This window comes from Esox lucius, chromosome 8 (assembly GCF_011004845.1).
Source record: "Esox lucius isolate fEsoLuc1 chromosome 8, fEsoLuc1.pri, whole genome shotgun sequence".
Taxonomy (NCBI): Eukaryota; Metazoa; Chordata; class Actinopteri; order Esociformes; family Esocidae; genus Esox; species Esox lucius.
This window is the reverse complement of record NC_047576.1, coordinates 2,543,635-2,571,558: the sequence shown is the minus strand read 5'-3', so window position 1 is coordinate 2,571,558 and position 27,924 is coordinate 2,543,635. Positions and strand designations below refer to the sequence as shown.

Sequence of the window (27,924 nt, the reverse complement as noted above, 5' to 3'; positions counted from 1 at the left end):
TGTGAGTGTTTGGATATATTAACAATCAGAGCATATATTTATTCTGAAGGCATAAGAGTGGAAGTCGTCCTTCTATCAGGGGGCTTGGTTACGAGACCGGATGGGGTGTGGGGGGGGAGTGTGAGGGTCGTGTGGGGTTGGAGGGAATGTGAGGCCAGGGTTTGGAGGGAGTGTGGGGTCGGTGGGTTGGAGGGAGTGTGGGGTTGGAGGGAATGTGAGGCCAGGGTTTGGAGGGAGTGTGGGGTCGGTGGGTTGGAGGGAGTGTGCGGTGGGTGGGAGGGAGTGTGGGGTTGGAGGGAATGTGGGGTTGGAGGGAATGTGAGGCCAGGGTTTGGAGGGAGTGTGGGGTCGGTGGGTTGGAGGGAGTGTGCGGTGGGTGGGAGGGAGTGTGGGGTTGGAGGGAATGTGAGGCCAGGGTTTGGAGGGAGTGTGGGGTGGGTGGGTTGGAGGGAGTGTGGGGTGGGTGGGAGTGTGTGGTGGGTGGGAGGGAGTGTGGGGTGGGTGGGAGGGAGGGAGTGTGGGGTGGGTGGGAGGGAGGAATTGTGGGGTGGGTGGGAGTGAGCTTGGGACTGCAGATATTTATTTGGCTGTGCTCCATTAAGCAGGCTTGACTGTCCACAGACCCAGAGCACCAGCCTAAAGATACTAATGGGATGGGGCCAGTTCAACCATGGTGGGTTCATTGGATGCCATGAGACCCTCTGCAAGCTCACACACACACGCACACACATACACACACACACACACACACACACATACACACACACAGCATGTAAAATATAATCATAAACATATTTCCATGATCAGAGTCACTGTGCAGGGATGAAATCTGCTCCGCGGGGTTGGTCTGGAGGGCCCTCATAATGCAGTGGAGTGTGCTTCTTGGAACTATGGGCACTATTAGCTAATGGGGATTTTTGCAAATGTTCGCTGCCCCGCTTAATTGGGCTAAAATGTCTGTTTAAATGAAGTTCTCAGAGTGGAGAGCTAATGACATAAATTCAGTTAAACAACGACAAGGCAAAAGAACGATGGACGTGCCCACGTGTGAGAGGGATTTTTTTGGGTGCATGTGGCAGAGAGATAGTGAAAGAGGATGAAGAGGAGATAAGAGAGGAAGAAGAGGAGAAAAGGGAGAGGGATTTAGAAGAGGGACAGACGAGAGATGAGAATAAGGGGAGGAGAGACGAAGAGAGAGAAACAGAGGGGAGAGATGGAGGAGGACAGAATGTACTGGAAGGAAAAGGCCATCATGTTTTCCGATTTCCTGGGATTATGGTACTAAGGCCTTGATCCTTGTAATAAGTAGGTTCTAAAAAGAGAAGAGTTCTGTTACTGGTTACTGAGTGTGTATGTTTGTGTGTGTCTGTGTTTGTGCACATGTCTGTGTGTGTATGTGTGTCGGAAGCCTAATGAGACTTTGCCCTGTACTCCGACATACAAAGTGGGTGGGGTTTCTAGGTGTAGGCTGGTTCCACCAAATCACAGGATCATCGGGCAACACCGGAAGATTCAGCCCTTTGAAATGTGAGCCTTTTGATGGACTGGAGATTGGAGACGGAAGACTGATGCATGATAGACAAGGAGAGGGTGATGCAGAGAGGAACCAAGGAAGTGAGGATGGGAGTGTGTGACAAGGTCACTGGACATGGACTAAGACACGACACTGATATGTCGGAAGAGTATTTAGGCCAGGAAGCCAAAGAAAACGGAGGCAGAATCAAGCGTCATCTTTGAGTGGAGAGTGGAGAGTCTTTACCAACCAAGATGAGGGACAACAGTAATTTATGGACAGCAAAGTCAACTGTAGCACAGAAAGGACCAGACAAGCTTTTGAGAAAGTTGTTGAAATACAAACATTGAAACTTGACAGTCCTGGATTTCTTTCAGAGACATGGAGTCTTCTGTAACTGGGAGAGGTTAGTGGATGGGGAACGCAAATACAGTATTTGTACAAAAACAGCATTGGTCTATTTTTTCAAAATCTTTAATATATATTGTTTCAATGAGCCTGACTGTTGAAAAACTAAAACCATCCCATAACCAGAAACCTGACCGAGATATTTAGCAACTAATGAGAAGTGCGGACAGTTCATAGGTCAAGGGTTAGGGTTGAGAAGGTGTCCCCAAAAACCTACCTGGGGTCTGGAAGTTGATGCGTCTCATCTCCACAGGGTCTGTTGGGTGAGGGGGGGCGATCTCCGCGTTGTTTAACAGACATTTGGTTCTGGGCTCTGACTCTTTTCGTTTGCGGCTTTGGGAGGTGGTAGGAACAGAGATGTACAGTGTCAAGTGCCAACAACACAAAATGGCCGCCGTCCACGGCCCACACACAAACAAGACCTCAACAAAAACAACGTTGCCTCAAAAGTGAAAATAACCCTTGACGAGACTAAACAGAAACAACAGAGGGGCATATCTAGCGAGACAGCTTCTCTTCCTCCACCATTTTTCACTCCTCACTAATTAAAAACATATTTTATGCAGAGCCCAGGTTATTTTCTCGACGGAAGAATATGCACAGCAGTGAAGTGTGGCAGTGAAGTGTGGCTAAGCCTTACCTGTCAGGTTTGCTGCTTCCAGAGAAAGCAATGGAGTTTCAAATAAATATATAAAGAGGGGAAAAACACGACACAAGGAGAAGGACAGGAAAAGAAAGAAATCAATAGACAGCATTTTAACATTCACAGGGGTTGGCTCCACCTCACAGCGCTAGCTAGATAAAGATAATCAGCATTTTGGAGGCGGAGCCGGTGGGACCCATGTGTGTCTTGTGTGTGACAGCTAGTGTGTGTGTGTGTGCGTGTGTGTGTGTGTGTGATCGTTCATGACAGTTTGTGGATCTGTGTCTATTAAGCTGTGGGGGAGGGTGTAGCAGGGTTAAGGGCAGATGGGAACACTAGCCACCAGGGAGAGAGACAGGAGAGGAGAGAGACAGGAGAGGAGAGAGGAGGAGAGAGATCCAAGGAGAGACGTTACTCTCCCTAACCAACAGCATGCAGAGGTTAAAGGTCTGACAGCTAGGCCTTAGCCTGTCCCCGCGCAGAAACTATTTTATCAGAGAGATAACGCGTGGCCTACAACATGGTAGAACCCTCAAACTCAACTCTGGACCCCCAGGCCGGTTCTATTCCAAACTATAATTAGGAAGTCATTTAGACCTGGGAGCAGAACAGACAACCAGCAGGATCCGGCCAAGAGTTTCTTCACTTTGCCCCACCCCCACAACAATCGCAACTGACTATTACAAACAGAGATGGACTTTAGATTAAAGTGATGTTCTGACTTATAAGAGTTAAAACCAGGCCATAAATATCTCCCAGTTACAGTAAGCCCGGGCTTCTTCACTAATTTCATCATCCAAGCCGACACTTCCTGGTTAAACATGAACTCTCTAACGTAATTCCCCCCACTGTTCTCACTGTCCCATTTCCCAGAAACCCCCACAACGTAACTCACTTCTTGTAGAGGAGGATGGCGATGACAATGCAGATGATGAAGACCACGGCCAGCACAGGCCCCACCACCCAGATGAGGCCGTCCCCGCCGTTATCCGCCGGCGTCGGGTCCCCCTCTGTCTCGGGGGTCACTACTGAGTCTGTGTACGGGCTGGCGGCAAACGTCTTCTACAGACCGACAGAGAGAGAACAAAACAGCCAGCCAGAGAGAGAGAGAAACAGCCAGCCAGAGAGAGAGAGAAACAGCCAGTCAGACAGAGACAGACAGAGAGAGAAACAGACAGAAAGAGAGACAAATAGATATATAAATACAAAAGAACTGAGTAGGTCTCATTCATATCATGTAGCTGCACACAAAAAGATAGAGATAACATACATTGTACACCAGGTGGTTGGAATCCTGAATGCTGATTGGCTGATAGCTGTTCTATACGAGACTGTGTGCCAAGGGCATGACATTACTTTGTCCTGCTCGGATTGCGTTGGTAACCGGTTTATAATAGCAAAAGGGAATCTTGGGGTTTTGTGGTATACTGCCAGCTTTTAAATCCTAATGAATATGATCATCTAGCACACAGACGCTTTGTGGGTTCAGGCCGATATGACGAGCGTTACCTAGATAACGCACATGAACCTCCGGTCAACGTGTGGTTTCGGGGTGCGTGTGTGGACACAGGGCGCGCCCTTATCTCCGGAACTCACCCCGGCGGTGGTGTTGAGCTCGGCCAGCAGGAAGAAGACGTACTCCTGGCCCGGCTCCAGAGGCTTGTTCTCACAGCTGCTCTGGCGGTGGTCCGTCCCGAGGGTGAAGGAGGCGGGGAGCTGCTTGAAGCAGGCGGTTATGTAGGGCTTCCTGCTGTCCGCCGGGCCGAGCTGGCGCCGAGTTCGACGCTTAGGGGTCACGTCCCTGAGGAGCTGTAACGGAGGGACAGACAGAGGTGAGGAGGGGTACAGGGAGTTAAGGAGTGGAACAGGGAGGTGAGGAGGAGGGGTATTGGAGGTTAAGGAGGGGTAGAGAGGTGAGAAGGAGTGGTAGCGGGGGTTAGGGAGGGGAGGAGGTGGGGTAGCGGGGTTAAGGAGGGGAGGAGGTGGGGTAGAGGGGTTAAGGAGGGGTAGAGGGAGGTGAGGAGAAGGGGTAGAGGGGTTAAGGAGGTGGGGTAGTAGTCATTCAACAGACAGTATTATCCAGAGCAATTAGGGTACAACGCTCAAGGACGCGAAGGGAAAACGCTCAAGGACGCCAAGGGTAAACGCTCAAGGATGCCAAGGGTAAACGCTCAAGGATGCCAAGCGTAAACGCTCAAGGACGCCAAGGGTAAACGCTCAAGGATGCCAAGCGTAAACGCTCAAGGACGCCAAGGGTAAACGCTCAAGGACGCGAAGACTAAATGCTCAAGGACGCCAAGGGTAAACGCTCAAGGATGCCAAGCGTAAACGCTCAAGGACGCCAAGGGTAAACGCTCAAGGACGCAAAGAGTAAACGCTCAAGGACGCCAAGCGTAAACGCTCAAGGATGCCAAGGGTAAACGCTCAAGGACGCCAAGGGTAAACGCTCAAGGACGCCAAGGGTAAACGTTCAACGACACGAAGGACAGGTCTTTATTTTTACTAAGCTCAGGGATTAGAAGCAGCAACCTCTCATGTCCTGGCAGGTTATATTTCACCACCAGGCTGAGAAGATTGAAGGACTGACATGAGAAGAACTGACACGTTCTCCTTCACGGTCATCAAGGGGAAGATTTGGTCCACCAGTTTTCTAGAGGAGGTTACTGTACTGGAACTCCAGCGATTATGCTAAGCTACTGATGCTTCTCCACACTCCAAGCAGGCATACAAATAGTTACCATGAGTTCATCTAAATCAGGGCAAAAAATACCAACCAACATCTAATATGCAACCTTTAATCTGTATATTTTTTAACTAGGCTCTATCCCTCAACAGTCTCTGCAGTAGATTAATCTTTCTGTCTGTCTATTGTGCTACATATCAGTACACGTCTCTGTTCATCTGTATATCTTTCTGTCTGTCTACCTGTCTGTTAACACCAATAACCTTAAGTACAGTTGCCCTGACAATTCCTTTGGTTATGAAAAGGTCTGGAGCCACCTATGGACAACCATTTGGAACCTATCGGCAGTGTCTGTGTACAGGACGCAAGTATATCGAGGGCTACGCTTGAAAGGGAGGCGTTTGCTTCTCACCTCTTCCAAGTCCATCTCGTCCGGGTTCTTCAGATGTCGCACAGTCCCTGAGCCCTTCTTTATTGGAACCACCACCACATAGAAGATCCTGCAGGACACAATCACTAGCATCAACACACACACACGCACAAACACACACACGCACATACGCACACGCATGCACACGCACACACACACACACACAAACACACACAACACCTCGGAGAACCAGAACTTACAGCAGAGACAAAGATATATAGGCTAGAGTTGGGTAACTGTGAAAGTGTGTGTATATATGTGTGTGTGTGTGTGTGTGTGTGTGATAGACATAGCATGTCGGGAAGAAAAATACTGTGAATGTAAAACAACAGAAGGTTGTCAGTAGAGAGGGCGATAAAGAAAGGTGTGTTGTAAAGTGTGTGATGTGCTATGTGAAAGAGTGTGGGAGTTGGAGAGACGAGGACACAAACGGCTGGAGAGAAAGGGGACACACAGAAATGACAGAGAGTACACAGACAGACTGACAGAAACACGTATCTCCATTTCTCTCACTTAATGTCCTTGCCGTCGACCGGAGCGAAGCCCATGGTCAGGATGTTGTCCGGCTCAGAGTAGAGGTCCAGCCTGGGCTTCTTCACCAAAATGGGCGGGGCGGTCCTGGCGACCACACGGTGGCGAGGTGCACCCTCTGTGTTGTCCTGACAACTGATCCTGAATTCATAGGTGGTGTTTGGCCGCAGGCCGGTGACTAGTGCCTTGGTCAGTCGGGCGTCCACATCCATCTTCTGACGATTATACTCGATCTGGAACCGGAGGGGGGCGGACAGGCGGACAAACACAAAAAGGACGCACAATAAATATGCGCGAGGAAATCAGGTCGCGTGAGGAAAAAAGTCTGAAAGCACGTAAAAGAGAATTGGTCTTTGGGAATAGTGGGTTTAAGATGACATGTACATGCCTGGGCTTCAATAGACTCACTTTGTAAAGGTTAAATCTATAATTCAGCCTCTGTTTGAATACATTGTTCAAACTTTGAATTAAGTCAGTGTCACAATTAGTAAAACATTTATTCGTAGAACAGAAGCCTTGTAGATGTGTATGCGTGTATCAGTGTGTTTCTCTGCATGCTTGTGTGTGTGCCTGTGTGTGTGTGTGTGTGTGTGTATGTCTGTGTGTGTGTGTGTGTATGTCTGTGTGTGTGTCTGTGTGTGTGTGTGTGTGTGTGTGTGTGACTCTGAGTGCGTCAACTCGTCTGTCGGTAGCGTTCTCTCACCGTGCACCGGAATGGGAAGCGCCTCTCTGCAAACTTCCACGTTAGCAACACTGTCGTCTTGGTGACCCACTTCACCGTGAAGTTCTTCGGAACATCTGTTGAGCGGGACGGCAAAACACCGGAAGAAAACAAAACAGGGTGCATGGAGTTAGTGGAGAGAAGGAGATAGAAAGGGAGAGAGGGAGAGAGAGAAAAAGAGGAGGTGGTTTCTGGCGTTTTCCTTCCTCCGGGTTGAAGTAGTGAGTGGACGGTGAGCTGTGCTGTGATAGGCTGTGAAGGGGGCAATGCTATTGGTTAGAGACAGAGCATGGGAGACTCACAGACACACACAGGCCCCCCGCCGGCTCAGTCGCAACAGTGCCAGCCCACTCTCTGCCCACCACATCTTCCTACAGGCCGCTACACCCGTTTGCCTGCTCCCGACCCAGTTAGAACCGAGCCTGGGCTGGCACTGCCCGCAACGGTGCTGCCCGGCGGGCACAAACACAGCATGCCGAGAGTGGTTAGCAGTGCATCAGGGGATGCCATGCCACAGACCGCCCCGTAGAGGGGGGAGGAATGGGGGACAGGGTGGGGGGGTGGGGGGGGGTGGTACTCAAAACAAACTGAAAACCAAAAGAAATAAGAAACCAAAATCTTACTGTTGCTAATCCTAAACTACTAGAACCACTGAGGCCCTACCTTTACTTTTTCTTTTTCACAATGTTGGGGTGTGTGTGTGTGTGTGTCTCAGGCTGCATTGGTTGTGTAAGTGTTCTTGGCCACAAGGGGCAGCAAGGAGACTGACAAGGTGTCTGACCAACCGGCACTTACCTTGAACGCAGTGGCTCCTCCCCCTTTTCAAACTGACTGACTGGCTGTAACTTACTGACTGGTTTTACCTTTGGGTTAGTGACGTGAGTGTCCCCCGCAAACTTTTTTAGACTCTAGGTTTGTTGTTTTTGGTCGTGGAGAAGTGAAGGTGGTTGGAGGGGGGGGAAGTTGTTTTTGGTATTGTTGCTTGTTGATGTTGTTGTTTTGCTGTTGTTATTAATGAACTTTCCCCCCCCGGGCTGGGAGAGAAACAGGTGAACCCTACCTGTGTCATACGCCACTGTACGATACTGGACCGGCGGGCTGAAGGGCCCTGGACCTACACTGGTGTGAGCGCGTATTTTCACGTCATACGCCGAATTGGGCTTGAGGCTGCTGAGCACATAGCTGGACTGGCTGGCGGGCAGGCTGAGTTCCCGGGGCGCACCCGTCGTGCCCGCTTCCTGGTACGCCAGCGTGTACTCCGTAATGTCCCCGTTACGCTCCGCCAGCACCGGGGGCGACCACGCCAGTTCCACGGAGCAGCAGGTCACGTTGGAGCTCTCGCTGATTTGGGGGTACCCCTGTGGGGTGTGCTCAGGCACCTGCAGCTCGGCTGTGGCCTCCTCCCCAAAGCCACCCCGACTCTTGGCCTGGACTTTGAAGAGGTAGGTGGCGCCCCTGTGGACGTTGGCCACCGTATACTGCCTCTCCTGAGGGGTGAACTCCAGGGTCGCCAGCGGGGATATGTCCTTACGACCAAACTGGAGCCGGTACCCCTGTAGGCCCACACCTTGGATCAGGACATCGGGGGGGTCCCAGCGCACCATGGCTGATGTCTCCGAGTCCTGAGCCACCGACAGATAGGGAGGTCCGGGGACTGGGAAAAAACACACGGAAAGCGTATTTACTAGTCTACATTTAATCCAGGAGGTCAAACAAGGTGTGCTTTTGAAAAGAGAAAAGGGGACAGAAACAGAAAGTGGTTAGTGGTTTGTACAACTAGAGCTCCGGAAAAAATTAAGAGACAGCTGCACCTTTTACTTTCCTTTCCAAAAAAGACAAAAAGGAAGGTTTTGAGTGAGGAACAGAAGGGTTAAAATGTTGAGACCACGGCAAATTGAACGCATCTGTTCCTCAATAAAAACTTTCCTTTTTGGCTTTTTTGGAGAGGAAAGAAAAAGTTGCAGTGGTCTCTTAATTTTTCGGAGCTGTATGTATGAAGGTCAATAGGTAACGATCGCTCCTCCATGTTGGAAAACATGAAGGCTACTTTGTGGGACAGAGGCAGATGTTTTGTTTATGGAAAACAGATTTTTTGGAAATATACCTTTTAGTGAGGTGAAAAACATATTTCAGCAGGTCTCGAAGGGTTAGGAAAGGACAGAGTCAATACAAACAGAGACAGCTAAAACCATTTCTTTTGATAGCTGGTTTGCAGCTTTAACAATATTAGGTTGGGCCAGCTTCATCTGGACTGGTGTCTGTCAAGTCAATTCTGATAATTTTGTACAATTCTATTGCAGCTTCATAGGTTCTCTCAGCATGAACTAGCAGAACTTTTCTCATTAGTGAATTTAAATTCATTTAGGTTGTTCTGGAGAAGGGCATCTGCTAAATGACTAAAATGTCAAATCTAATTTTGTCATTGACTGACTGGTGAGTAGAAATGGGACTGACCCCAAACCAACTGTGATGTGCCTCTGACAAAAGCATGGGAGAAAAGAGAAACAGAGCAAGTCTCTATGATTGGGAAATTACTACAGATGAGACAAACTACAAAAGTTCTACTGAAAATACATTCAGGTATACCCTAGCTAAAGGTGAATACTAGGTGAATACTGTGGTATAAACCAGCTAAAAACTTCAGACTGGATGAATACCGTGGTATTAACCAGGTAAATACTTCAGACTGTGAATACACTGGTATAAACCAGCTAAATACAGCCGACAAGGTGAATACTGTAGTATAAACCAGCTAAATACACCAGACAAGTTGAATACTATAATATAAACCAGTTACATACTTCAGACTAGGTGAATACTGTGGTATAAACCAGCTAAATACAGCCAACAAGGTGAATACTATAGTATAAACCAGTTACATACTTCAGACTAGGTGAATACTGTGGTATAAACCAGCTAAATACTTCAGACTAGGTGAATACTGTGGTATAAACCAGCTAAATAATTCAGACTAGGTGAATACAGTGGTATAAACCAGATAAAGACATCAGACTGGGTGAATACTGTGCTAAACTACCTAAAGGCTTCCGACTGTATCAGCCATAGATATAATCCCAGCGAGTATCCTCATTTAGGTTCCATATGGCTCCAGGACATAGGAGAACACTTAAAAGGGAATGTAGTGCCATTTAGAATGTTTTGCAGCAGTCTAGTTTGGATACTTCTGAGCGACCCAGATTTGAGGTTTGTGGATTGCTGGCCCCATTACAGGGACCAGAGCAGACAGAGGTTTTACCTCAGATGTGAGAGGTGCCTGGTAACAGATTATGAGAAACAGTTCTGTTTCAACACAGCGATCCCACCGGAGCAGCCATCTTCTGTTGTCTAGATGAGATATTTCACTCTACAGAGCTGACTTGCAAAAGTGCTCCAAAAGTCCCTCTACTAAAACAGTGAAGCCCAGCCGAGGAGTCCTTCCCCCAGCATCACCCCCTGAACACGGGGCCGGGTGGCGGCTTGGTTAAGCGAAGATAAAAACTGAGGCCATCGTTCTACCTCAAATGGCTGGCATGTATTTAGGTCAGTGGTTCTCAAACTTTTTACAACACGTACCACCTCAGAAGATATTTCACTGAATAGATATCCACCACAGGGAGCGCCGCATACCAACACAATAGTTTGAGAACCACTGGTTTTGGTGCATTTTAGTGTTGGTTTAGTGTTTCATTTGTGTTTGTTCTAGTGTGTGTTCTTGCAGTGAATGTCACACTGTAATACTCCATCAAACCACCAAATGACGGGAAATTTAATTTGGTTGCCACTATTCTTGTTCATCTAGGAAACTTTGTTGAATCATCTCAACTGAGCATCTATTGAGCAACATAAGAATATCTTATTTCTTGTCCTTTTGAAAACATTGATGTGATCAAGTTAGACTTGTAAACAGATTTTCGATATGTCAGTAGGAAGGCTGTTAGGCTAAGTAATCCAATTGTTCAGAGAAAAAAAATGGTAAACCAAATTCACTAACTGTAAGTTTTACATAAAACCTAACCCCTAAGCCTTAACCAAAACCCAACCACTAAGATGGACATTTAGTTTATCTTCTTTGTTGGGAGAGCTAAAATATTTTGGGACCAATATGCTATCTTTGTTGGATACTTCTGTTACCATGTCAGATGTGGATCACAGGCAGCCCCTGCACCAATTAGAAGTCCCCTCCTCTAGTCCAACCAGCCTGTATTCAGCCTTGTCCTATCCGTTATGTCCTTGTTCAATTTAATGGGCTTATTCTGGTAGAGGAAATTGAGCGGTAATGGACAAGGAAGCAGCCTTCAAACATCAGTGGGACAAATGTGTATTTTACTATAACCCTCCCTAGCTCAGCCTGCAACTAGACATGTATATTACACTCCCTAATAAACTACAGCTCAGCCCTGCGACTAGACAAATATGTATACTAACCCTGTCTAAGATGGAGGAGGAGGTGAAGGAGGTGTGTGGAGCAGTGAGAAGTCCCCATAATGAAGATTAAAGCCGAGCTGAGCAATCTGCCAGAAAGAGGGGACAAGCAGGAAGGTGGAGGGGTCGTGAACACTTTGAATGCCCCCCCCCCATCTCTCTCTACTTCTCCCCTCATCACTCCACCTCCCCACAGTCCGCCTCCCCACAGTCCGCCTCCCCACAGTCCGCCTCCCAGGAGGCCCCTCAGGGGAGCTGGAAGCACGTTTCCCATCATGCCCAGATTTAATAGCCACTGTTGACACACAGTTGTCATGACTGACAGGAGGATTGGGTTTCTTGCTAATGTTGTGTTCTCTATCTGTAACACACACCCACCCACCCACACGCACACACACGCACACACACACAGCCACACGTATACACACAGTGACAAACACAAAATAATTTAATATAATACATTATTGCCCCTCTGTAAACAATCTCAACACTCTACTGAATGTAGTCTGTGTGTGTGTAAGAGTGTGTGTATAATTGCGTTTGTGTATAAGGGTGTTTGCGTGTCTATAACCTTCAACTGTCTTTGTTACTAGTTGTAGCTAACAAACTTATTTTGTGGCTCCTCCCCAATATGGTGTAACCTACAATCCTGTGGCTCCTCCCCACTATGGTGTTTCCTAAAATCCTTTAGCTCCTCCCCACTCTGGTGTGTCCAACAATCCTGTGGCTCCTCCCCAATCTGGTGTGTCCTACAGTCCTGTGGCTCCTCCCCACTCTGGTGTGTCTTACAATCCTGTGGCTCCTCCCCACTCTGGTGTGTCCTGCAGGGAGAAGCTGAAGCACTCCGAAAGCCCTTGGCTGCGTTTTAGCATGCAATTGATATCAAAACCGCAAAGGGGGCACGAGCAGGCCAGCAGTGGAGGGCAAAGATAATTGAAAATGCCTGCCCATATACACCTAATTTAGCTACGCTGATGAAAAACTGCCTCGGCCACACTGAAAGATGCACAGCTATATTGACAGCAAAGGTCTTCCGTAATCCTTCTTCGTGTTTCTTTATTTATTTCTTTATAGTCACGCTTGAAACTTACGCCCAAAAAGTACAAGGCTCCGGTCAAACATCTGTTCGAATTTCACCAACCCATTAGCTACCCAGAATGCAGCATTGAGTGGGTTTGTCACTATCAGTGACCCACTGGAGACGGTGAAAATCATTATGGTAATGTGACATCTTCATTACATTAACGCCATCTTTTTTTTAGGATGGAGTAGAGACAGGAAATGAGGATAGCTGAAGGAAAGTCATAAATGTGCTTTGATGCAATCAGCACTCGAGTTACTGGGCCTTGCCACCCCCCAGTGCTAAGTAGCCAATTAGGATAGGGAATAGCCAGGGGGTCTGTGGGGGATTGTGGAGACCAGACGGTTTCTTCACAGTCTATTCCGGGGCCTGTCCAGGCATCCCGGGAAGAGTAAAAAAAAGACATAGCGCCAACACACAATCTGCTCACCTCCCGGAAGAATATGGATGGAAGGATGAAGTTGAGGGGAGAAAGGATAGAGGAAAGATGGAGGACTAATGAGCCTTTCTGACTATCAGAGCGTAAGAGAGATGTGACCTTTGGTGACCCGGAATGTTAATGGGATTAATGAAACAGACAAATATCCTTCTGTGTTTGTTTTATGAAGTGTAGAATGGACGTTTATTATATATTGTTAATGTGTTAACATATTGATTCATTTTTTACCTACTTTCTTATATGCAGTTATAGCTTTGGCCTTAACTCAGAGAGACGATATCCAACAAATGCGAGAGAGTGAAGGTCTGTGGGAAGCTCCCGGGAAGGGTGGGTTAAATGAATGCATTATTTCTGTTTCATTTTGTTACACACAATAGATTGTGTTGTTATAGATTGGTTTAAGCTTTGACACCTGAATGGGTGTGTCCTACAGTACTGAACATCAGTATTTGCCGTTACACAGCATGACTCAAGGGACTTTGACTATGGGTGTAATCATTAATTCGATGCTCGATTATCACAACGTTTTATTGATGATGATGGGAAATAACTACAGAACTCATGACACCAGAGTTTCCACAGCTACACGATTCAGTGTAAGTATATGACCTATTTGATTCTCAAATAGAAATCCCTGATCACAGTCGTAGGCGACACTAGCCACCCCCGGCTTAAGCATCGAAACACGGTCAAACGCGTCTTAAAGCCATCAGATCAAGCGCACTCTCAGTTAGCACCGAAACACGGTCAAACGCGTGTTTAAGCCATCAGATCAAGCGCACTCTGAGTAAGTCACTTTCACGGTTTTTGAAATAGATAGTTTCAGTTACTGCGCTCAAAAATCCTATGAATGAACAAAGGAGGAGGAATTTGTAACTTCTTCCAAATGGCTGGTGAGATCCCAAACCCTGCCCTGTGTCTGTGTGTGTATGTGAATGTAAGTGTGTGTCTGAGAGTGTTGGGAGTTGGTTTAAATCCCTGTGAGGTTTTGCCAGAGCAGCAACTATTCTTCCTTGGGTCCTGTATGTTTGTGTGTGTGTGTGTGTGTAGGTGTATATGTGTGTGTAGGTGTATATGTGTAGATGTATGTGTGTGTGTGTAGGTGTATATGTGCGTGTGTGTATTTGTCCCCCTCCTGTCTGCACTTCGGCCTTATCAATAGTGCGTGGCAGGGGCTTAACTTGTCTGACAGCTCAATGTCTCCCTGAAATGAACCTGGGAGAACCATGAAAACTGTCCAGGCCATGATTTGACTGAGCCCCATGGCCAGAATGGAAGCCCTACTGTCAGATGAAAGAGGAGCAGGAAGCCTCTTTTACCTCCGACAGGGCTGAGACTTCTCTTTTTGTCTGCCTCGCGCTTATTTATTTATTTATGTCTGCGTAAGCCCTTTCTCCACGCTTCAGTTATAAAAAAGGAAAGGGGGGGTGGCTTTGAGGCAGGGGTGGAGGGGTGGATGGGTGGAGGGGTGGAGGGGGAAAGAGACAGACGTAGCAGTCAGCACGGGGCCAGAAGTGACAACATCAGCATCACGCTGCCTGACATCTACGATGGGCACACCTGTCAAGATCAACACCTTTCACAGCAAGTGTGTGTGTTTGTCTGGTTTTGACTGTGTTTATACAAGGGCTTCGAGGGATCCAAAGCGAATTGGCTTGAATTCAGATATGAAAAAGTATATTACAGCAATGTGTCTCTTTGGTCTGCAGTTTAAAGCCATGTGCACGAGACCTAAGCCTTCAGGTTGTAAAGACTCATGTGCCTTAGTTAAACTGGCCTTGATACAGAAGTATAAATACATATATGGCCTTGAAAAAGAAATGTAGGTATGGCAAGAAGGAAAGAGAAACAAACAATGAAAGCAAAAGAGAGAGGAAGAAAAATAAATAAAAGACTGAAACAGAGACTAAAAGAGGGAGAAGAAGGCTAAAGGAGAGAGAAGAAGATTAAATGAGGGAGAGAGAGACTAAAGGAGAGAGAGACTAAAGAAGAGAGAGACTAAAGGAGAGAGACTAAAGGAGCGAGAGAGAGACTAAAGGAGCGAGAGAGAGACTAAAGGAGAGAGAGACTAAAGGAGAGAGAGACTAAAGGAGAGAGAGAGACTAAAGGAGGGTCGACATGCAATATTATTTTGTCATGTAAACTTGCAGATTTCGATTTCTCCAGGCGCCACCCTCCAGGGTTGTGTGCCCCACATCTTCGATTGAACCCTTCCATTGGTTAGCAAGTGTGAGAACAATTCTGGCAAAATTGGATCAAGTTTCTGTGTCATGTGCATACATGTTGCTTGATTTTCCATCGATTCATGGCCATAATCCTGCGTGGAATGTTTCGAACATGCCGATGTCAATTCAAACACTATGGAAAGGATTATGCAAACCAAGATAAGTCAATGTAGCGTTTTATTCTCTCTCTCATATTGTAAACAAGTCCTAACAAGGAAAAAGCAAGAAGTTAAAGTCTGAGTCTAGAGTTAGAGCGAGAAAGACATTATAGAGTCTGAAGACAGAGTAGGCTAAGGTCTCGAGTATGAATCCACAAATCTAGGGCCTTCAAGGTAATGGAAGAGCAAAATCTGCCCAAAATAATGTTTCCTAATATCTCCTGCCGTCCTCCAGCAGAATATTTGTTGCTTGTTTTGGCCCCTCTAGTGGCAAGAAAAAAAACAATCTTGTTCACTCTCTTTAAAAAATTTTTTACCCCTTGATAAAACCATGGTCCTTTCGTTTCAAGGTAGGAAAGGTAGCCTACCTAAAACCTGCATGCATTAGGAAGCAGCACTAATGCATTTTAATATTTGCCATAAATCATTGTAATAAGAGTGATTATGAAACTCACAAAAAAAAGGTTAAGCCAACATAGTGGAAGTAAGATTCCTGTCTTAACAAGCGGAAAGGGGAAAACACCGGTCAGGGAAGGTGCTCCTCTGCATGGAAGTGTGCAAGCAGGAGCCTTATTGTTGGGGTCCCTGAAGAGTGTGAAGACAATGTAGACTGGATGAAATGTCGACTGTATGAACGAATGACTTGATAATGTAGACTGTATGAAAGGATAACCAGATAATGTAGACTGTATGAATGAATGACCTGATAATGTAGACTGTATGAAAGAATGACCAGATAATGTAGACTGTATGAAAGAATGACCTGAAAATATACACTAAGAAAGAATCACTAGATAATTTAGACTGTATGAAAGAATGACCTGATAATGTAGACTGTTTGAAAGACTAACCTGATAATATAGCCTTCATAAAAGACTGACCTGATAATGTAAACTTTATGAAAGACCGACCTGATAATGTAGCCTGTATGAAAGACTGACCTGTTAATGTAGACTGTATGAAAATTGACCTGATCATGTAGATTGTATGAAAGAATGACCTGTTAATGTAGACTGTATAAAAAACTGACCTGCTCCTTTGGTCACCACCAGTTTGGGTTTGCTTCGAGCTCCGTCTCCCTTGGTGGTGTAGGCAGCCACTGTGATGGAGTAGGTGGTGTCAGGCTGGAGCCCTCCTATGACCATTTCCTGTAGGAAACAGACAAGCAATTTATAAGAACACGTATCACAACATGTGACTATCATCACTTCCGCAGCCAACAACATTCCCCTCCTGCCTTAAAGTGACGTCTGGATTTAAGGTTTAATATCTAGGATGGATGGGATGCCCTGCTGTCCTCTAGTTTTCAGGCTGATTTCTGAAACTAAATAGATATCTTCAAGACACTTATAAAAGAGGAGGGATATATACATTATCTGAGGCATTAGCAAACTACGCTCACAAAACCACCTGACAGAATAATCAATGTAACCATGCACCTGGGACAGCTAGCTGCTCATGGAGGCGCACACACTTTTTAGTCAGACATTATTTTCTCTAGGTCCCTTTTTAGTCAGACATTCTTTTTTCTAGTATTCTTTTTAGTCAGACATTATTTTCTCTAGGTCCCTTTTCAGTCAGACATTCTTTTTTCTAGGTCCCTTTTTAGTCAGACATTATTTTCTCTAGGTCAGTTTTTAATCCGACATAATTTTCTCTAGGTCCCTTTTTAGTCAAACATTATTTTCTCTAGGTCCCTTTCTAGTCAGAGATTATTTTCTCTAGGTCCCTTTCTAGTCAGACATTATTTTCTCTAGGTCCCTTGAGAGAGAAGTCTTCGATCAATGCTGATTAATCTTTCAGTAGAGGGACCTGGCTAGGAGCTAAATAAATGTAGCTTTTCTAGACTGCTCGGCTGAGAGACGGAGAGGTCAGCTGGGAGATGGAGATGTCAGCTAAGAGATGGAGAGGTCAGCTAAGAGATGGAGACGACATCCAGGTTTCACACCAAAGATGACATTCCTTATGATATAGACATATACAACATGCAAATGCTTATGGAACATGGAAACGAGGGCCCAAACGTCAAATCTGAAACGTCAAACAAATGGTTTCTAAACACATAGGTGAGTATGAAGAGCTATGGTGATGAAGCAGCCATTTTAGTTTCCTGGACTCATGGGGTTGGGTAAGCATGTTGCTGATATGTCACTCAGGTTAACATTTACTTTAAGATAACATCATTGAAGGTTAACCCCCAGATGGGGCACCGACATCTCTTGAAACTCAAAGACTAGCTGATGCCCGGGCACCAGCCAATACAGACGTACTCACAACAAAAATACACAATAGAATCACAACACCATCACATCACACCACGGCACGACACAACAGCAGCGTTGTCAAGCAGGCCAGGCACAGGGAGAAGCAGATATTGCATCAGCCGCTGTCATCGTCAGTGTAGACATTAGTCCCGCCCACCTGGGGGTGTCTGGGCGTGACCAATGAACCAACCATTAGTCCCGCCCACCTGGGGGTGTCTGGGTGTTCCCAATGAACCAACCTAATGTCAAAGTTCAGTCCAGCAGGATGACATAAGCCCCATATCTCTTGTCTGTGAACACGGTCGAGGTGATGCAATATCCAGTGCTCCCTCCAAACCCCCCCCACCCCAATACAGCGTAGCACTCTAGCAACTCTGCATGTACTCACGTATTCAGCTGTGTCGTCCGTTTCCCACTAAGCCCCCGTATAGAGGAGAGTGCGGGAGAGAGAGCGATGTTTTATAAAGACAGAACAGAGGGGGGAGAAAAACAGAAGTGTGAGAGGAACTCAAGGGCAGAGAGTGCTCTGAGAGGGGGGGGGGGCAGAGGAAGGGGGGCAGAGGGGAGGAGCACAGGGTCGAGGAGAGACCGTCCTGAGACGAGGAGCTCACAGACAGGTCAGAGGTAGGTAATGGTGGTCGGCACAGAGGAAGGTTCAGCCGCGTTACGCAGAGCGGATGAGGGTTGGGGAAAAAAAAGCTTTGAACTGAAGTCTATTTTATTATGTGGAATTATTTTCCATACATCACAGTTAAACTAGATTAGTCTCTGATGTGGACTCTTGGCAAAACGGAAGCACACACATTTGCAGTTACAGTGGCGACATTGAAGTAAGCGCACTACAAGACAACAAAAAACATACATGTATATATGAGTTTGGTGCATGGAACTCGGGACTGACAGACCCCCTGCTTCCATTTTACATTCTGGTTTTAAACAGATTTTGAAACTCCCTAATTGGGGTTTTCTGTTTAAAGTGGATATATCGAGGCTGTTACTGGTACTGTTATAGCAATGCTTTACCAAGTTGGACTACGTATCCGCTTACTAAAACATGCAAACATTGGCGGAAACATTTGTCGACAACTTGTTGTAAATCTGAATGAAATAACATCTATTTTACGAGAGAGACCTTGCCGACTTATGTAGTTATAGACATAACCCAGTTCTCTTTGTCTTCATCTATACGGTGTTTTAAATACTGCAATTCTTGTCAAACAAGTAATAAAATATCAAAATGGCTGACACTCTTCAAACCTATACTATTCAGGGTTTTTTAATTATTATAGAATCCTATTTTTACAGAGACAATCTCTTAGTTAATGCTCCTGAAACAGGCCACTCACAAACAGGTCATTGTAAATGATGCTTGGAAACGTTTCAGAGTAGATATATCAATAGATAGTTAGGCATACAGCGGATATAAAAAGTATACACACCCCTGTTAAAATGCCAGGTTCCTGTGATGTAAAAGAATTAGACAATGATAAATCATGTCAGAAATTATTCCACCTATAACGTGAACAATTCAATTGAAAAACTGAAATCTTTGAGGGGCAACATTTTTAAACACACAATAACCTGGTTGCATAAGTCTGTACACCCTTAAACTAATACTTTGTTGAAGCACCTTTTGATTTTATTACAGCATTCAGTCTTTTTGGGTAGGAGTCTATTAGCATTGCACATCTTGACTTAGCAATATTTGCCCACTCTTCTTTGCAAAAGCGCTCCAAATCTGTCAGATTGCGAGGACATCTCCTGTACAAAGCCCTCTTCAGATCACCCCACAGATGTTCAATTGGATTCAGGTCTGGGCTCTGGCTGGGCAATTCCAAAACGTTAATCTTCTTCTGATGAAGCCATGCTTTTGTGGATTTGGATGTGTGCTTTGGTGCGTTGTCATGCTGAAAGGTGAGCTTCCTCTTCATCTTCATCTTTCTAATGGACGCCTGAAGGTTTTGTGCCAAAATTACCTAGTATTTGGAACTGTTCATAATTCCCTCCACCTTGAATAATGCTGCCACCACCATGCTTCACTGTGGTTATGGTGTTCTTTAGGTGATGTGCAATGTTGGTTTTGCGCCAATCATACCTTTTGGAATTATAGTCAAAAAGTTCAACCTTGGTTTCATCAGACCATAACACATTTTCCCACGTGCATTTGGGGGACTTGATGTATGTTTCTGCAAACTTCAGCCGGGCTTGGATGTTTTTCTTTGTAAGAAAAGGCTTTCGTCCTGCCACCCTCCCCATAGGCCATTCATATAAAGAATACGGGAGATTGTTGTCACATGTAGAACACAGCCATTACTTGCCAGAAATTCCTTTAATGTTGCTGTAGGCCTCTTGGAAGCCTCCCTGACCAGTTTTCTTCTCATATTTTCATACATTTTGGAGGGACATCCAGTTCTTGGTAATGTCTCTGTTGTGCCATATTTTCTCCACTTGATGATGACTGTCTTCACTGGGTTCCATGATATATCTAATGCTTTGGAATTATTTTGTACCCTTCTCCTGACTGATATCTTTCAACAATGAGATCCCTCTGATGCTTTGAAAGCTCTCTGGGGACCTTGGAGATGTAACTAAGAAAATGTCAGGGAAGTATGTAATGACTTCTATTTAACATGAGTTTGAATGTGATTGGTTAACTCTGGACACAGCCACACCCCAATTTATAAGAGGGCGTGCACACTTATGCAACCAGGTTATTGTAAGGTTTTCAAACGAAGATTTCAGTTTGTTTTTCAATTTAATTGTTCACATTATTGGTCACATTAAAAGTGGTGTCATACTTTTACATCACAAAAACCTGGCATTTTAACAGGAGTGTGTAGACTTTTTATATCCACTGTACATATTCAGTGTGTTTGTGTACTTTTGTTTTGTTTGTCCCAGTGGTGCAAAGCTGTAATTTACTGTATGGTGACACAGTACATTGAAACCACCGTGTGTATTCCCGCCACTGTTCTGTTGACAGAGACTTTGAGAAAAACCAACCATTGTGGCTGCATCCATTTGAATTCCTACCTCACAGCAACCGCCGTTTTTCTCCGATATGTTGTCATGCCAATTTTGTTTTTCCAGCCTCAGAATACTATAATCAGCCATTTCGCTCCAAGTTGCTGTGCTCGATACGAGATATGAAATTACACTCTAAAAGGATTGGATCACTCAAGTTCTCTTTAGGGGGAGTTTTTCACTTGGTAAAAGGTAGGGAAGTGAACAAAGGAATGTTGGATTTTTGTTGTGGACAGAGGAGAGGATTACTATAGAAATACTAAGAAAAACATCAAAACACAACTCAAGCCTTCAGGTTCTTTTGTTTGAGGTTTATTACTTGATATTTTCTTTTCTATTTACCAAGAAAGTTATATGTTTTGAACTAATCTCTACATTGGCTCATGTCGCACGCAAGTGAGTCCAGTTGCTTAATTAATTAATTGGTGGACCAATGGAGGGTAGGTATCTACCTGGGCATCGGCCAGCATCACATCCTTGATGAGGGGCAGGCCACGGGACTCCCCGTTCTCCACACGCACATAGTGCACCTGGTAACCACGGATCTGGCCGTGTTGTCGCCCCGGCAACAGAGAGCGCCACATGACCTTGATCGCCGTGGAGTTGAGCACCTCCACCTCGACCCGCCGTGGAGGGGCCCCGGGAACTGTGGGTAAAAAAATGCCAGACGTTAAAAGACCGCAACAGCATTGTGAGCTCAAACAGCATGAACAGGCCAAGCATTCGCACACCAAAAGCTGACAAGAGATTGCCTTCACAGCCCGTTTGGACACCTCAAGCGAGCGCTGTCTAACAGAGGTCCTTCCTGAAGGGTTCTCACAAAGGCCCATTTTTGACTAACCTGATTCAGCTTCTCATCTGGCAAAAGATTTGAAACCGATGGGGCAGATATGCCGCAACCGACACACCGAAGAGGCAGCCTAATCTCACAACACTCGCTGGCAACAACAAATCATCCAATCCCTCACGACCTGACCTCCCAACGCGTGTTGAGCCAGTAATGCCGGTCTCCGGTTAAACCCCCATCTCTCAAACATAATGGAAGGTCTTTATGTGAGGCCTTGGCGGACACACGTTAGCGCTGCTCTGAATTGGCTCCCACGCACCCTCAGTGAAGGCGGGGCCCATGGTCGTATTGCAGGGGGATGGCAAGATGTCACTTTTCCTGTCTGCGGAAATAGGCTGTATCATGGGGCCAGAGGGTTGGGTAAGGCTGATAACCATTAGAGGCTGAACAACATTCTGGTGGACGACATGCAGGGGCGGCTAAATCATAAACTCTGTCTGGGGGTTTCAGGGTTCAGAAAGGGTTTAAGAACGTCTCTATGATTATCTAATAGAAATGTAAAGTCCATTTGAATCATCGCCTCCTTAAAAAGTCCATTGGACCTTCAGGGGGTGGAGTTCTTGACTTGAGCCACTCAACTATGCTGTTGAAAGTATGAATTTATTTTTACGGGTAAGGAAGAGTTATTGAATAAGTCCAACAACCAGCACAGTTTACATAGTTCACTTTAGGACTGGCCGTCACTACAAACCCTATCTCCACACCGGTCACGTCGACAGATTGTCGGCAATGCAGGAAGAAGAAGCTCAAGTACCGTCCTCGTCGGTGCGGCAGAGCAGGGGCTCACTCTCCGGGCCCGGCCCGATCTCGGTGAAGGCGGCCAGGGTGATGCGGTACTGGGTCCACTTTTCCAGCTTCTGCAGCAGCAGCCGCCCCTCGCTGGGTGGCACGGCCGGCTCCTCCATAGGCTCCCCAACGCCACCGCCCTCGACGGAGGCTCCCACCACCTGGTAGCGCACCAGGTACCCCGCCAGGGCGCCATTCTGGCTCTCCACAGGTGGGGGGCTCCAACTTACCAGCAGGGCGGTTGAGCTGGAACTGCTGCACTTAATGTCTTGAGGGGGGGCTGAGGGCTCTGATCAGTTGGAAGGATAGGGAGGAAGGGGGAGGAGGAGGAGGGAAGGGGGACAGGGGTGAAAAAACAAAAAACAAAAAGATGGGAGAGATAAAGAAAATGATAACAAAACAAACCAAAAAACGTAAAAGTAAAAAAGTCATTTTACAAACACAAAATGGGGCTAACGCAAATACAGACTTGTGTGGCAAATGTAAACATAAGAGGATGGAGGGGAACTGGACAACAAGTAAGAATAAAAAATACAAAAAACATGGCTGCCCTTCATGAGTTCTTTTTGAAAGCTATTTACCAAGACTTGTCAGTCATCAGCCCTGTTGGCTCCACCGGAGCTATCTGGTGTTCGCTGGCCGAGGGCTCCCATGGACTCTCAACACTGTCACTATGGCCCTCCATTTGGCAGCATTAAACTCCTACTTAAACTATACTCCCAGTATTGGGTTAATGGGAGGAGGGGCAGGATGGGGCTTTTTTTTTTATTATATAAAAGCCATTCAACACAGTGGCTGGGTTTTTAGTTTGGAGCACTCTTCCAAAACATATTAAAAACTACACATCTGTAAACTTCTAAATTGAAATGAACGCCTCAGCATTCTAATCTGCACGGAGCTCTTACTGCTTGTGCTCGCTGAGTGAGTGTGCGAGGAGTGATAAAACGTTTAACGTCTCACCACGCGTTTGGCAATAGAAGGAGAAGAAGACAAAGATGAGACTGTTTCTTTTCAAGTCAAGGTCCTCAGTGTGAATACAATATTATAATATTATTCACTGAGTCACTGGTAACAAGCCCTGTTCATTAATTATTATTAAAGTAATTCATGTGTGACAGTGCTTGTATACGCTGAAATTTAAACTAATAATTGATAGAAAGGGGCATAAATCAGAGACAAAAATATACAATAAACCCAAAGGCAGTACTATTTCATACCAAAACAAGAGCTGGAGAAAGCAAAACACAAATTGAAACAAGTATTGGAAAATGAATCTGTAACCATGGAAAAACATTAGGGTCCTAAATGTCAAATCATAGGAAACATGAATAAAACTACTGACCAGGAAACTGAAAATAAGAACATTAAAACATCAAAACACAAGAACTGTCTCCATTATACGTACCTGGCTTCCTTACTACAAACTTTTTAAGACTTTCTTACCAACAGCACCTGACTACAGAGCGAGGTCACCCTGAGCCAGTGAACTTCAACACACTCCCTCCACATTAGTCTGCCAGAAATACAGACACGTCTTATCAAATCCAAAGCCAGCAAACTGCTGTAATTGTATGCTGTCAAACTGGTCCGTTGAGGCCATTTTGTGCTCTTTTGGCTTGCTAAGAGGGAGAGTGTTGGCTCTGTGCTGTTACCAGGACTGCATTATACTGTAGTTTAACTTGGCGCCGGAGGGAGGGTCCACAAGCCTGAGGGAGAGGAGCTCATCTGGGACACCTACATCCACCTTTTTCTGTATTCCTGCATTTCAACGTGGAGGAAGGATACAGTTCACGTTTAAACTGTAACCGTTCGCCCGGAGAATCCCATTTCATAGCTTCTGCCGGCAGACGGTCGCCGTCTATCCAAACGATAACAAAAGGAACACCAACGGCTCCCTGATTGGCCCGGATGACCGGTGCTGCGGACGTCACTACGGTCAACCCCACGGTCAACCCCACGGTCAACCCCACGGTCAACCCCACTGTCAACCCCACGGTCAACCCCTCGGTGCCAAGTGCTGCCACAACTCCCGCTAACAGAGGAGCGTAGGAACGAAAAGTGCTCAGAAAGTCTCACAGCGGACGTGAGAGCAATGTCATTGCAACGAGGGCTCCACTACAACCTGAGTTCAGGACCCAGGCGGGTCACAAGCTGTTGTGACCGGGTGGCTCGAATGTACAATGTATAACGGCAGGATATTGGCAAGGGAGGTGAAGACCGAAATGTAATTCCTTCACCTGTCATGATACAGACATTGACTAACATAAGCCCTGATGAGCTATCTGTTTTAGCCAGCAGAGTGGATAAACAGAACAGTGTCTGGGTTAAATGGGGACCCATATCCCTATATTCAACTCTCCCAAGCCTGTTGAGTTTCAGCCATGGTCGTAACCACTAGCTGGAATTCACAAATTGTGGGGGTTAAACGTTGGTCTGTAAAAAACAATATAACAACTAAAAATCGGACACACTGCGAAAGAGAAAGTACAGCCAGACATAGTCTGGAACCTATTCTGTGTCCAATGTGCTTATTTTCTTAAGGTTTAACCGGATTTGAGCCTTTCCGCCTTTATCACTTTCTTCCTCGCAACAGATTGCATTTCGCAAACTCTCACTGTCAGGAGCAATTGCTCAGTGCTCAATCTATGTGAAGAGAGAAGCTTTGGAATCTGACAGGGTTGGCGCTATCATGCCACACCCACCCCTCCAACCAAATAAACTTAAAGCAGGCAAAGGGACACTGCCATCGGGTAAGCCCTGGCTCCTACAAAGGACAGTGGGGGGGAAGTGGGGGGGGGGGATTATAGACACTAGAACTGTGACAGCAAAAAAAGCTCTGGCAATGCTAGCTCTTTTCAAGTGTCTTATGAAAGTCTGTATGAATGCTGTACGATGTGACGTATCATTTGTCATGTCAGATATTGGCACCAGAATTTAAGTCCAGAAGCTTGAACGGAAGCCTGATTCAGAGCTGGTGGAGCCTTTGTATGTTACTGCAAGGAGTAGTCTGTGGTTAGCCGACCACTCCACATTGACCAGAGCAGACCAAACTGCGGCTGCATCCAGACAGGGGCTGTAAGTACACAACGTGGGATTCATTATGATCCTCAATGTCAAATGTCCGGGCCGTATTTGTCATCATTACGGAATTAATCTGACTTAGTGCCAAATGGCCACGCTCGTGTAAATATTCCAATATATCTGAAAACCTTCAGCAATTATGGTAAGTGGGGGGGGGGCTAAACTGCTTGTTTGGCTAAATACAGGGATTTAGAATCTGCCACTTTAATTTGAGCGATAACAGTCCACTGACTCCACACGGCTTTAAGGTATAATCTAAACATGTAACAAAGCCTGACAATCCCGAGGTCTCCCTTCAGCTCACGGGCGTAGCGTAAAATTAATTCGGACGCTATGAAATGGGATTCTTATCTGCCATCGTAGGGTCCTTCAGTGTGCCCTCAGCAACCCTCCCGCGACACCCATCCCTGGGTCCGGTGGACACCCGGCACCGTGCCTCTCGGCTGGGTAAACCGACGGACATCGGGGGAGCTCCTGGGCCTGCATGTGTGGACCCTCCGCGGCCGCTTCTGAAGAGTAGTCTCATAGGAGTCGCAACCTCGTCTGACTGGAGCGGCGTATCCCAGGGGGCCTTGCGTCTGACTGGGGGCCATTGCTACCCACAGGACCAGTACAGGAACATTTAACCTCTTTACACTTCTAGTGATCTGCTCTGACTTAGATTTTGCAGATCCAAGATCAAACTAGTGTTACGTTAAGGTGAGGTGTTTTCCCTGGTCCTTAGTGACAGAATGGTCCCCATGACAATGGGCCCTGGTCACACCACACTGACAGAAGTCCGACTCAACGCTCTGAGGAAATCTGTACTGTACTCGCAGGAAGGGACAGAATAGAAAATGGTCTTACTTTTCACTTCATTTGGTTGGCAAAGAGGTCCAATCTGCCGGGTAACGCAATGCTAACTTTCAGACATAGACTCGGGGGGTGAAACTGTTCTCGGGTGCTATTTTATTTTACCGGTCTTTCCCTCTCAGTCATTATTGTGTAAACATATCTGAGGGTATGAGCAGCTGGCTCAGTGGAACCACTGGTAAACATGGTTTCCTCATTATACTGGAGCACAAGTCTGTCTGTGTGTGTGTGTGTGTGTGTGTGTGTGTGTGTGCATGTGTGTAGCAGGCAATCTCAAGCTGCTCCAATGAGGTGTGTGTTTATAATGATGGTGTCTGGCAGCGCCGAACTAAGGTAATTGGATTCTTAGCAGGGGAGAAAGACGGAGATATGAGGGCCAGTGTTCTAGGGACACGGTCATGTGCCTCAAAGCAGCCTCCCTTGGTTTGTTTAGTAGATGGAACTGCAGTATTTGATGATTGGCTTTGCATTTTGTCAAAGTAGACCAGCTTTGTCCTACTTTTAGAAAAAAAACAACTAGAACCATATAGGGTTATTTGGTTGTCCCGTTTAATTCACCTTTTTGGTTACAGGTGTAAATCTTTTGATTGCACATGGAACCTTTTCCAGGAAAGGTTCCATCTGAAACAGAAAAAGGCTAGATCTCTGGGGACAGAGAAAGGACAAGCCATGAACCCATGTGTGCTTGTGCTACTCGTCACTCTCTAAACATTGCAGCCATCCTCAATGTCTCTTGGCAGGAAGGTTTCAAAAAAAACTCCCTCACTGTAACCCTGAGTTACACGAGTCTCCAGCAGCAGCAGACACCGGGCGAGCTGTCTGAATAACGACCCTCGGCTGCTGACACGTATGAAAGAAAATCACAGACATGTTGTATCAATATTTAAGGATTCGAGCGAGGTACAGAGCCTACTAACACGTTCTTGTCTCGTCTACTGAGTGTAATTGAAGCAGACATCTAGGTTACCGAGGGCTGAATTGCAGGTCACGGGGATAAGTGTTCAGTGGACGCATTGTTGATACGGGCTATGGCAGACTGAACCACCTGTGCCAAACAAACACTTACCTGGAAGCCGTCCACAAGATCATGTTTTGTTTTGTTGTTTTGTGTTGTGGTGCAAAACACAATTTTGTCCTGCCTGAGTTCGTAACCTCTCTGCTCTCTTTGATGTGAGGCTGTTGGCTTTTCCTGACACCTACTTCAGAACGGACTTGTGAGATGAATGGCTTGGCTGCACAGAACCAGCCGTTGGTTTAGTAACCCGTCCCTAACGACGAGAGGTTGAATAGAGGAGAACCTCGGCACAGACTTGAAATTGACCCCCAGGAGGTACTTCCGCTAGTTAAATGGATAAGGTTTCAAAGTGCTAGTGCTGGGCTGTATATGCTGATGTTCTGGTGGATTTGGGTTGACATTAGAACCCAACTGCCAGCACAACTGTGGCAAGCTGTTTTCTGATGCAATGTATGCTTTTCAAAAACTCAAAAAATATAATAAAAAAAAAGAAAATCAAACTCAAAGGTTCTCAAATTCACTTAACGAAACAGGAGGAAGGAAACAAAGTAAGCAAGGTGATTCAAGCCATTCCAAGGAGAGATTTTGTTCCAAATCAGACAAAGGAATCAGGTGACAGAGACAGCAATGACGGGACAGACAAACAGATAAAGAGGCAGAGAGAGAGAGAGAGTGAGCGAGAGAGACAAAGAGACAGTATCCAATCCGCTTGCAGCTTACCATTCCAGAAAACATTGCAAGGGACTCACACAGACACACATAGACAGGCGGAGATTGCCACAGCACTCCCAGGGGTTGGGA

At 46.1% G+C, this 27,924-nt stretch overlaps 1 protein-coding gene across 23 annotated transcripts in view; it reads right to left on the bottom strand.

The window, feature by feature from the left end:
* ptprsa (protein tyrosine phosphatase receptor type Sa) overlaps positions 1-27,924 on the bottom strand; it is a 237,838-nt gene that overhangs the window by 42,950 nt on the left and 166,964 nt on the right. For 10 of the 23 annotated variants that reach the window (XM_034293796.1, XM_029121676.2, XM_029121677.2 and 7 more), the window contains 12 exons: positions 22,144-22,464; positions 20,995-21,188; positions 17,907-17,933; positions 16,285-16,402; positions 7,990-8,583; positions 6,912-7,006; positions 6,191-6,441; positions 5,660-5,747; positions 4,161-4,373; positions 3,460-3,626; positions 2,562-2,576; positions 2,139-2,254 (listed from right to left, as the gene is read on the bottom strand). In XM_034293796.1, the coding sequence (XP_034149687.1) occupies positions 2,139-2,254; positions 2,562-2,576; positions 3,460-3,626; positions 4,161-4,373; positions 5,660-5,747; positions 6,191-6,441; positions 6,912-7,006; positions 7,990-8,583; positions 16,285-16,402; positions 17,907-17,933; positions 20,995-21,188; positions 22,144-22,464 (2,199 nt within the window). The remainder of the gene's footprint in view (positions 1-2,138; positions 2,255-2,561; positions 2,577-3,459; positions 3,627-4,160; positions 4,374-5,659; positions 5,748-6,190; positions 6,442-6,911; positions 7,007-7,989; positions 8,584-16,284; positions 16,403-17,906; positions 17,934-20,994; positions 21,189-22,143; positions 22,465-27,924) is intronic. The other 13 variants (XM_029121678.2, XM_029121680.2, XM_029121689.2 and 10 more) reach the window with 7 other exon arrangements.